This window comes from Dasypus novemcinctus, chromosome 16 (assembly GCF_030445035.2).
Source record: "Dasypus novemcinctus isolate mDasNov1 chromosome 16, mDasNov1.1.hap2, whole genome shotgun sequence".
Taxonomy (NCBI): Eukaryota; Metazoa; Chordata; class Mammalia; order Cingulata; family Dasypodidae; genus Dasypus; species Dasypus novemcinctus.
In genome coordinates, this window is record NC_080688.1 from 65,756,574 (window position 1) to 65,768,313 (window position 11,740).

The 11,740-nt window shown below is 41.1% G+C and overlaps 1 protein-coding gene and 4 non-coding genes across 5 annotated transcripts; all 5 read right to left on the minus strand.

The window, feature by feature from the left end:
- Nucleotides 1–561: 561 nt before the first annotated feature.
- On the minus strand, nt 562–4,795 carry RPL17 (ribosomal protein L17). The gene is made up of 7 exons (XM_023589635.3): nt 4,749–4,795; nt 3,862–3,950; nt 3,733–3,773; nt 2,705–2,839; nt 2,386–2,484; nt 1,250–1,441; nt 562–667 (listed from the first exon to the last, which is right to left on the minus strand). Exons 2-7 carry the CDS (start codon nt 3,899–3,901, stop codon nt 620–622), a joined length of 555 nt encoding a protein of 184 aa, XP_023445403.1. The 5' UTR covers nt 3,902–3,950; nt 4,749–4,795; the 3' UTR covers nt 562–619.
- LOC111764838 (small nucleolar RNA SNORD58) lies at nt 1,130–1,194 on the minus strand. Its single transcript, XR_002797344.1, has one exon. It is a non-coding gene; the product is annotated as a small nucleolar RNA SNORD58 (small nucleolar RNA).
- Nucleotides 2,574–2,637, minus strand: LOC111764839 (small nucleolar RNA SNORD58). Its single transcript, XR_002797346.1, has one exon. It is a non-coding gene; the product is annotated as a small nucleolar RNA SNORD58 (small nucleolar RNA).
- LOC111764848 (small nucleolar RNA SNORD58) lies at nt 3,587–3,651 on the minus strand. Its single transcript, XR_002797354.1, has one exon. It is a non-coding gene; the product is annotated as a small nucleolar RNA SNORD58 (small nucleolar RNA).
- Nucleotides 3,997–4,061, minus strand: LOC111764840 (small nucleolar RNA SNORD58). Its single transcript, XR_002797347.1, has one exon. It is a non-coding gene; the product is annotated as a small nucleolar RNA SNORD58 (small nucleolar RNA).
- Nucleotides 4,796–11,740: the final 6,945 nt, after the last annotated feature.

Genomic DNA, 11,740 nt, shown 5'->3' on the forward strand with positions numbered 1-11,740 from the left:
CTTCCGTGTATTGGCTACAATACTTTCAAACGCAGTTGTGGTTATTTGTTCTACCCGGTTTTAAAGACCCTGGAGTTCTAAGGGCAGGGGACAAGTTCAAGCCCGTATGTTTACAAGTAATGGTTATACCACTTAACACTCACTAGGATTAGTACAGCCAAGAGGTGTTGCCCATGATGTGGAAATTGGAACCTTCACTTATAACTTGTGCGAATATAAGACGATGTAGCTACTCTGGTAGAGCTTGACAGTTACTCAAACTGTTCTTCTATGTTCCAGCAATAACCACTCCAGGGTACATACCCAAGAGAAATGAATATTCTCACAAAAACTCCCACACAAAGGTTCACAAAGCATTATTTGGAATAGCTAAAAAAATGTAAATCAACTGATTGCTAAGGCACAAAAGGATCATGACCCCATTTATATAAACTTTGAAAATAACGATTCAAAACAGCATGCTTATGAACCAAAAATGACAGTGTAAACAAAACAATCTGGAATTCTAATCATAATGAGAAAACTAGTTTGATCTATTTTGTAATGACACTTGAAATACAGTTACTAATAAAACCAACACTCTGCTTTAACTTTTATTTGCATTTATTGTGCGCTGAAGTTATTCCCGAGCCATAAGTTTTTGTTTCTTCAGTTTCTTCTGGGATATCTAAGGGAAGAAAAATAAAAGGACTATTTAAACATTCAAACAAAATTTGAGATGGCAAATCATTTATTCGGCATGGAGAGAAAAGGGATTTGGCCATTCATAGATGCTTGCTTTTTCCAAACCCAGACTGTGGCAGGGAATATTAAGTTTTCTGGAAAAACCCATACATCTTAAGAGGAGGCGGCAGGAAACTCAGTGCATCTTTGGACGACCAAGAACATTCAATATCAAGTCTTTCAGCATAGAGAATCGGGTGATATGGGGATTGGTGGGAGGGGGAGAAATGAAGAGTGGCTTCAAGACATGAATGTTGTTCACACTGAAGACTAGAGGCAGGGAGCGTACTTCATAAGGCCCTGAAATTAAGTCTGGCAGCCAGGAAGGAAGATAATGCTTAAGTAAACTCAAACTCACTAGATTTGGGGGGCTGAGTGGGGAGATCCATTAAAAGGGATCAAAGAGGTTGCTCAGAAAAAATTTTCTTTCATGGTTATTCCAAAGGTGTCCTAAGATAGTCATCATAGCAACCACAAATCTTCCTAGTTATTACAATCAAAACCAAGTAACTATTAAGTAACTTACCTTTTTCTTCTGTGCAACCTCCTCTTCTGGTTTAGGAACAATTTGTTCTTTTTCAGTAAGGATCATCTCAATGTGGCAGGGGGAGCTCATGTATGGGTTAATCCGACCATGGGCTCTGTAAGTACGCCTGCGCATCTTGGGGGCTTTGTTCACCTGGATGTGCTCAATGACCAGCGAATCTACATCTAAACCCTGGGGTCAGAGGACAGGGAACAAAAACAAAACCAAATAACCATCTTTTAATTATCCGATCATCACACAAACCATATCACTAGAAAATACTAATTTCCCAACCACACCCCAAATTCCTGCCTTCATGAAACAGTTTCCAAAATGTATTTGTAAGACTTCAAATCACTTATTTGTTCAACTGGTGTGTGCCTTTACCTTTACTCTAAATGTCCTTCCTTTAATTTACTACCCAAACCCAGTGCTAAATGCAAAAACCTGTTAAGAGGGGACAGAGTTGTGGGATTATAGCATAGCACCTAGGTTTGTAACCACAGTTCTTACAGCTGTGACCCCATTTTCAATCACAAAGTGGGGTTAACAAGTTTCTATATTTTGCAAACCAGGTTTTTAACAGATATTCAGCATTTCTCCATTATGAATGCAGACAACAAAACACATTAAAACTGGGGAGGGGGTGGGGTATGTGGGAATCCTGTATATTTCTGATACAACATTGATGTAATCTAAAGCTTCTTTAAAAATAAAAATCAGACATTTTTCATCACATTATACTTGTTGCAGTTTAGTTTTAGACACCAATGTTTTCTCTGTAATCAGTATTTTGCAAATAGTCTTTTGCTGTTTTTATTTTAAATATTCTGCGAAAGGGTTCATGAAAAATACTTGCAGTGTAAGACAGGAAAATAAAAAATCTCCAAGTACTGGGGATAAAATAAAGGGCAATGGTAAGTCTCAGGCTGAGGGAATTCAGACCATGCTTCTATAAGTCTTTACTAACAAAATTTGATCTTCTGGAGACCAGGGGTAGAAATGAGTGGGGTAGACAGTACATATTTATCTAGCAGATTTAATTACTAAGAGCAGTACAATGAGGGAAATAAGGCAAGACAACAGATACCTTAATAACAAACTATTCAAGTTGTATGCATACATAGTATTGATACCTTAAGTTCAGCATTACTCTCTGCATTTTTAAGCATGTGCAACAAAAATTCAGCACTCTTTTTGGGCCACCGACCCTGTGTCCAGCCCCACTGTTTAGCCTGAAAGAAAATTAGGGTATGGATTAGTCATTTTTCCTGATTTAAATTCATGTTAATGATCAAGGTGAATTACTTTATCCAACATAAAGGTTGCTCAGAACAGGTTTTTTTCATGGTTAATCCAAAGGTGTCCTAAGATTGTCATCACAACAACCAGAAGGTGACAAAGGCTACTTTCCCTTACAATTTGTCTTCTCAAATGGCAACCAAGAATTCTCACCTGGGCACACCTGCCAACACCACCATTATAACGACGGAATGGCACACATTGCTTCTGTAAAGTGACATCTTTCAGATACTTGGTGGCTTTTCGAATATGCATACCCTTGATGGCCTGGGCAGTTTCTCGGGTGTTCTGTTTAAAATACCAATAATATAAACTCTTGGTTAGCAATCAAGACCTTATAAAGGCGTACAATTTCTAAAATACTTAAACATTAAGTTTTCTGATATTAAAGATTCAAGACATTCAACAATTAAAAGCTTTCTATTCCTGCGAGGTGAGGTAATATGGAAAAACATGAGATTAAGAGACAGACTCATTTGAAGCTAAGAAAAATTAGTTCTAAACCCCCATTTATTCACTATGAACATTAAAAAAAAAAAAGATTTATTTATTTAATTCCCCACCTCCCCCGGTTGTCTGTTCTCTGTGTCTATTTGCTGCGTCTTGTTTCTTTGTCCGCTTCTGTTGTTGTCAGTGGCACCGGAAGTGTGGGCGGCGCCATTCCTGGGCAGGCTGCACCTTCTTTTGCGCTGGGCGGCTCTCCTTGTGCATGGGGACTCCCCTACGTGGAGGACACCCGTGTGGGGCGGCACTCCTTGCGCACATCAGCACTGCACATGGGCCAGCTCCACACGGGTCAAGGAGGCCCGGGGTTTGAACCGCGGACCTCCCATGTGGTAGATGGACGCCCTAACCACTGGGCCAAGTCCGTTTCCCGACTATGAACAGTTTTGACACCACCAACTTGTAAATACAATTATGTGCCCCATCTTCACCTACAGGTGTTCTCAAGTTGTTCTCTTGCAGTTTTACTCAATCCCACAAATCCTAAATAAAAGTGTTCATTATACCACAATGATTAAAGTTCTAAAGGTGACTGCTCAGAACTTGTTCATTTTCATGGTAAATCCAAAGGTGTCCTAAGAAAGTCATCACTGCAGCTACCTTTTCAGAACAGTTTAGAGGTAGACACTGGAACATTTGGGAACAACTCTCTTAGAATGTAACTAAGATTCATATACCTTAAAGTGAACACGAAGATTTGAACCTCTTGATTTGCATGCTGCAAAATAAAAAGGTTTGGTTAATTGTGGTATCTCATTACTGTTCCTTACCCCCAAACAGGAGATATTTATCTTCTGTTCACTTACATTTTGTGGGGTTTTCTGGGTCCAGGGAATAGCGAACCATTTTCAGAGATCACCTGGAAGGGAACACAGCACAATCCTGTCAAGAATACCTACATGCAAAAAGGAATGCAGTTTTAGTATTTACTACTGTGAACAGTTCCTCAGATACTAGTTTTTTTCATGAGTAATCCAAAGGTGTCCAAGAAATTCCATCACTGCAGCCAGCCTTTTCAACATCCAGTGCTTTCTTTCTTCTCTTTCCAACTACTAATGGCTATAGCAGTGTTGACACAAAATGAGCGACCCCTTTTCTTTGGAAGGAAACTGAACTCTGTTTCTATTTCAGGCGTAAATGACCTGGCCCGTTCCTCAGCACGGCAGAAGTGTACTAAGCCCTCTACAGAAACCCCCTCGATTCCCACAGCTTCGCCAAGGAATGCACTGTTTTCCACAAAGACGTTCGCGCTATTGCCCACCTTAAGCACCACCGAATTTGAAACATTCTTTCAAATGAGAAGCTTCCACACGACCTTACTCTTACTCCCACAGTCTGTCGTTGCAGCAACGCGCCACGTACGTGGCCATCGCTCACCGCGACACGCCGGGCCTCCGAGGTTGGAGGCACCGGCCACAGGCCACCCCCGTATGTATCCCCGCGGGAGGACGGGCCCTGCCACCCGCACTGCCGTCCACCGCGCCCCTCCGGGGCCGCAGACGCGCGACAGCCCCATCGCGACAAGCCGGGAGTTTCGCCTTGTCCCCTATCACGGGGGACCCTGCCTCCAGCAAAGAATCAGTAGTCCTGGGAGTTCTCCTCCCAGAAGCCTTGAGACCGGCGGCGGGGAGAGCAGGATGGCGGCGATAGCCGGTGGATTGAGTACGAAGAGCGCAACACCGAAGAGACTCACCTCAGGCGACTTTGGGGAAGAGGAAGAGCAGAGGCCCCTGGGAGAATTCATGAGAACGCGACCTCTCGCGAGATTTCTGTTAAAGAAACGAGATTTGAGGAGGGGCTAAGACGCAGAAGATAGGGGGTGAGGAGTAAGTTTTAAGAAGGTGTAAAAACGAATCATGTCCTTAGAGATTGTCTCAAAATGCTCCCCTTTTGTGTCGCAAAATAAATCATGGGTTATAAATATCAATCCATTAAAAACAGGCTTGCGAATGCAATGAATGTGCCTCACTGATGAAAGGGGATGTTGATGTGGGAGGACCGGCGGTGGGGAGTGGGGTATGTGGGAACCTCTTAATGTTTTTTAACTTAATGTTTTGTGTGATCTATTTATCTTTTTTAAAAAAGACAATAAAATAAATAAATAAAACATTTGTAGTTCTAGGACAAGGCCACGTATTATTGAATATGAATAGGAAATTTTATTTCCCACCATTCTTGTTTGGTTATGTGATCAGATCCTCTTAGAGGTGATTTGTAACTGGGCAATTAAGATACAAGAGATTGGTCATTTATTCTCCAATCTGCCTTTTCTCCACTGATAGGAAAATGCCAATTTTGTTACATATTAAATTCCCATATATACTTGAGTCTATTTCTGGAATCTTTAATCTGTTGCATTAATATTTTTTCCTATTTTTGTGTTAGCAACAAGAGTTTAATTGATTATATTTTTACAATAGATATATAATACCTAGTAGAGTAAATCTTTCTTATATTCCCGTATTTTTAAAAAATCTGATTATACTAATTTCTTTATTTTTAATAACTTTAAAATAAATTTATTTTTCACATTCCAACTGGAATATTAATTAGGATGCATTGCATTGATAGATTAGCTCTTAGAAAATTTATATCTGTTCAATACTGAGTGTTACTGTCTAAAATCATGGGATGTAACTCTACTTCAAGGCAATTTTTATCCCTTTTGTTGAGGTTTATAGTTTTCTTTACAAAATTACTGCGTATTTCTTTTTAGGTTTATTCCTAAGTGTATTATGTTTTTATTTGTTTGTTTTTATTGTTGTACTTATTGCTATTTTGGATGCATCTTTTTACCTAATATATTAAGTTAGTGATTTTGCATATTAATTTTGGGATTAACAGTCTTACAGAATTCTTAATGTTCTTGAACATTTACATTTGATTCTACTGGATTTTCCTTGTATCATGTAACTTGAAATTATGCTACTTTCACCTTCTCCTTTTCATATTTATAAGTTCTATTGTAGGATAGGTAAAGCAATATTAAAATTAGTCATGACCCTATGCAAACCCATGTGATCCTGGACTTTAATAGGTTTATCTGTTGTGTTTTGCTATTGGGCATAAGCTGCCTATAGGTAGACAAAAACACATAACACAACATACTGAATTTTAACAAATGCCTTTTTTGGTAATCGTTTGATATGATTAGATATTGACTTCCTTTATTTTCTTAACCAGTAATATTGCAAACACTATAGATTTCCTAATGTTGAATAAACCTAACATTCCTGGGGAGGGGGGAGGAGATGCAAGAGATAGGATGTAATTAGGATAATCCAGAAATTCTCAGGGTATTACTCAAATGAATTATATTGTAACACGTGTGAGATAAGTGCTGGCTGAAGGGTCTGGCTCAATATCCTTCTTGCTACCACTGCCACTTCTAGATCTTCATCTGGGGGAGAAAACCATTTGGCAATTTCTTCCCTTCCTCCTCACCCTGTCATCTGTCTGGTTATTTCCTCACAGTCTTTGGTGGTGTTTGCACTTAGCTCTATCTTCTCCCTATTTCATGGCGCCATCACGCTAGGCAACTTAAAACTCCAAGTGAATGGACTCTAGACAATGCGCTAGGCTACCTTGACCTCAATTCCAGAGGTTTCAATTCCAGGTCCTTCACGTTTGCTCCCAAATGCTGGACTCCATCCATTTTTCCTCAGTAATCCCTGTCAACAGCAGGATGAAATTTCAAGTTGTTGTCTCCATCCCACATCTCCCTCCTAGGCTAGATCCAGACATCAGACTGGACTTCTTTCCTGGGAGCATATTCCCTAAGACAAATATCTGAAACATAACATACATTTTGACAGGGCTTTCTTTCCTGTTGCACAGTAACGATTAATAATAAAAGCTAATACTTAGGAGAATTCACTAACTTCCATGCACTATTTTCATTGCTTTACAGTCAGTCCTTAAGACAACTCTTAAGGGAGGTGTTATTATACAGATGATGAAGTTGAGGCCAAGAGAAGTTAAGGGATTTAGCCCAAGGTTCCAGAACTTGGCAGATCTGGAAGCAAATATTGGCTGCAATGATGAATCTCATCATTACTATGCAATCCTGCCTTTCTCTCTGCCGTGGTTAGTGTCTTCTCTATATACCTAGGTTCTTAAACAAGAAAGCTTGTCTTTTCACAAACAATTATTTAGCAAAATCTGGATTATGCAATAGTCTTGTAAGTGGCCTGCTCATCTTTATTCCCCCCACCTCTAATATATCTGCTGTATTCCTGACAGAGTTATTTTTCGAAAATGACTGCCAAAACGATCATTTCATTTGTTAGCTTCCCCCTTTTTTTTCCTTCCCCTGTGTTACCTGTTCTAAATCCTGGGGATGACTTGAGTGCCATCCATGATGTAGCCTTTACATTCCTCATCTGTTATCCCTCCTTTCTCCCTCCCCTGTACAACACTCCAACCATTTTCTCTCTGATTTTAGGGATCAAGTTGATGTTTAAAAAATAGACATGATACCATATTTGATTCTATGTCAGCCACATTAGACTAGACCAGAAGGAATTCAAGCCTATTCAGTGTATTCCCTTTTGAGTGAATGGTTTGCTCAAATTTACTGAGGCTGCAGTAAATTTAAATGAACACTTTACAAATTGTGTTTCATATATATTCCCCCAATCTGTTGTTTTTCTCTTTATTTTAATTTTATTTCATTTATTGAATAGAAATCTTAATTATTAAAACAAATAGTGTCAATTCTTAGCAATTAATTTATTTTGATCGTTCATCCATTGAACACTTATAGGCTGCCACTGAGTTAGACACTGAGCTTTAACAGGGACTAGGTGAATCCTTAATCCCAAGGCATTTGCTGTTTTGAGGTGATGGTAGGGATGAAGAAATAGGGGACAGAAGGTATAAGTCAATTTGAAACAGTATGAAATTGCCAGTTGGGATGGACCTTGGGGCTTTATTAGTAGCAATTAAAGGGGAAGCCTCACCTAACCTTGGGGTAGGGGCTCCTTTCCTTAGAATACCTGGGGCCTGAACCACCAGGGGGAAAGTGATCTTGCTGCCAGAGAGGAAGTTCTGTGATGAGAACTGCAAGTGTTTGGGTTACTTTTTTTTAAAAAAGATTTATTTTTTATTTATTTCTTTCCCCTTACCCTCCTCCCCTCCCCCCCCCCAGTTGTCTGCTCTCTGTGTCCATTCGCTGTGTGTTCTTCTGTGACCGCTTCAATCCTTCGCAGCAGCACTGGGAATCTGTGTTTCTTTTTGTTGCGTCATCTTGTTGTGTCTAGTTCTCCGTGTGTACAGCATCATTCCTGGGCAGGCTGCACTTTCTTTCGCACTGGGCAGCTCTCCTTGAGGGGAGAGCTCCTTGCGATGGGGCTCCCCTACGTGGGGGACACCCCTGTGTGGTACGGCACTCCTTGCACACATCAGCACTGCGTGTGGGCCAGCTCCACACGGGTCAAGGAGGACCAGGGTTTGAACCTTGGACCTCCCATGTGGTAGGCGGATGCCCTATCCATTGGGCCAAGTCCGCTTACCCCTGGGTTACTTTTGATTATGGGTGGGGGAGACATAGGTGGAAAAGTGAACTTGATCTTGGAGCTCTTATTTGTCTACCAAGAAACTTTATTTGTTTATTTTTAAGATTTATTTATTTCTTTCTTTCTCTCTCCTCCCTCCACTCCCCAGTTGTCTGCCCTGTGTCCATTTGCTGTGTATTCTTCTGTGTCTGCTTGTATTCTTGTCAGTGGCACTGGGAATCTGTGTCTCATTTTTTTGCGTCTTCTTGCTGCATTAGCTCTCTGTGTGTGTGGCGCCACTCCTGGGGGGCCAGCCCTGCCAGCTGTGTGGGGCGGCTCTCCTTTAGGGGCACACTCCTTGCACATGGGGCTCTCCTATGTGGGGGACACCTCCGTGTGGCACGGCACTCCTTGCATGCATCATCACTGCACGTGGGCCAGCTCACCACATGGGCCAGGAGGCCCTGGGTTTGAACCCTGATGTCCTATATGGTAGGCGGATGCTCTATCAGTTGAGCCACGTCCGCTTCCCTCTTATGTTTTTTAATGTAACATTTTTTGAGATGTATATATCTTCAAAAAAATACAATTTACAAAAATGATGTGAGTGGAGGGGTGGGGAGTGGGTTATATGGGAACCTCATATGTCTTTTAATGTAATGTTCTTTGTGATTGTGATCTATTAACTTAAATTTTAAAAAAGTGTTAAAAAAAGAGGTGACATCATAAGATTTCTGCTTTAGCAAAATTACTCTGCTGTGTGAAGAAAAGATTGTTGAAGTACAAGAGCTGAAGCTTGAGAGAATTGCTAAACTCTTGCAAGAGCTAATGATAGCTTAGACTAAGACAGTGACAGTGGAGATGATGAAAAGAAGTCAGATCTAGGGTTTCTTTTGGAAGTTGAGTCAAAAGAGCTTACTGGAGAAGTGGAATTGGCCCAATGGATAGGGCTTCCACCTACCACATGGGAGGACCACAGTTCAAACCCCGGGTCTCCTTGACCCGTGTGGAGCTGGCCCATGCGCAGTGCTGATGCGCTCAAGGAGTGCCCTGCCATGCAGGGGTGTTCCCCATGTAGGGGAGCCCCACGCGCAAGGAGTGCACCCTGTAAGGAGAGCCGCCCAGCGTGAAAGTGCAGCCTGCCCAAGAATGGCGCCTCATAAACGGAGAGCTGACACAACTAGATGACGCAACAAAAATAAACACAGATTCCCAGTGCCACTGATAAGGATGGAGGCTGTCACAGAATGCATAGCGAATGGACACAGAGAGCAGACAACTGGGGGTGGGGTAGGGGAGAGAAATAAATAATAAATAAATCTTTTTTTTTTTTTTTTTTTTACTAATGGATTGGATATGGGAAGTGAGGGGAAGACCAAGATTGGTTCCTAGATAGTTTGGCTTGAGCACCAAGTGGTTCAATATACAGAGCCTAGAGGAGGAACAGGAGTAATAAAGGATTCTGTTTTAGTTGTGTTAAAAGCATCTTTTCATTTTAATTTATAAAATTTTAAAACCCCATAAAAATAGAGTACAGTAGAGTGAACCTACTTATACACACACTAAACTTCAACAGTAATCAATACTGTCTTTCTTATTTCATTTTTCCTTCCCCCTTCTTCAGCTCTCATTCCCCCTCCCCATTTTTCAGAAATATTTTAAAGCAAATCCCAAATACATCCTTTTGTATGAAAGTACTTCAATACGTATCTCTAATGGATAAGGATTTTCTTCTTTTTTTTTTTACCATAACCACTCCACCATTGCCATACCTATATCAACAATAGTAATAATTATTCCTTAATATATCTCAAACCAGGTATGTGATCAGTTTTCTCTGTCTCAAAATTGTCTGTATCTGGGAGTGGTGTAGCTCAGTGGTTGAGCACTTGCTTTGCATGTACAAGGTCCTGGGTTCAATCCCTGCCATCTCAAAAAAAAAAAAAAAAGTTTATTTTCTCAAATCAGGATCCAAGAAAGATCCAAATACTAAGTTACTTTTAATCTATAACTGTTTCTCTCATTCTCTCTTTGTTAGTCCCCCCCCACCCATTCCATGTCATTTATTTGTTGAAGAGACTAAATCATTTGTCTTAGAGAATTTCCCACATTTCAGTATATGACATTGCATTTGTAGTGAATCATTGAACATTTTCCACTGTCCCTCAAATTTCCTGGAATTATACCTAGAAGCTTAATCAGATGCAGTTCAATTTTTGGGGGCTGGAAAACTTCATAGGTGTATTTCCTCTTTCACCATATCCAGATATACATAATGTCATTTGGTTGTCTCATTTTTTTGTAAAGATTTATTTTTAAAATTTATTTCTCTCCCGTCCCCTCCCCCCCTTCGTTGACTGCTCTCTGTGTCCATTTGCTGTGTGTTCTCCTTTGTCTGCTTGCATTGTTGTCAGTGGCATCGGGAATCTGTCTCTCTTTGTTGCGTCATCTTGCTGTGTCAGCTCTCCGTGTGTGCGGCACCACTCCTGAGCAGGCTGTGCTGTTATTGCGTGGGGTGGCTCTCCTTGCAGGGTGTACTTCTTGTGCGTGGGGCTCCCCTACACGGGGGACACCCCTGTGTGGCATGGCACTCCTTGCACGCATCAGCACTGCACATGGGCCAGATCACCACATGGGTCTGGAGGTCCTGGGTTTGAACCCTGGACCTCCTATGTGGCAGGAGGAAGCTCTATCAGTTGAGGCAAATCCACTTCCCTGGTTGTCTCATTTTTATTGATGTTAAGATGGTGTTTTAGTTTGCTAGGCTGCTGAAACATGATACCATGAAAGGGGTTGGTTTAATAATGGGAATGTATTAGCTTACAGTTCTGAGAATGAGAAAAATATCCAAATCAAGTTATTATCAAGGTGATGCTTTCTTCCCAAAGACCAGCTGCCTGCGATTCTTGACTCCTCTGCCACCTAGCAAGGCATGTGGTGGCATCTGCTAGTCTCTCCCTTCTCTTCTGGGTTTTGTTTTTTCAGCTTCTTGCTTCAGTGGCTTTCTCTCTCTCTGTCTGAATTTTATTCTCTTATACAGGACTCCAGTAAGAGGATTAAGACCCCCCACCCAGGGCCATGCCTTAACTGAAGTAACCTCATCAAAACGCCCTACCCACAAATTTACACCCACAGGAATGGGTTGGCTTGAAGAACGTGATTTTCTGGGGAACATACGGTTCCAAGTCAC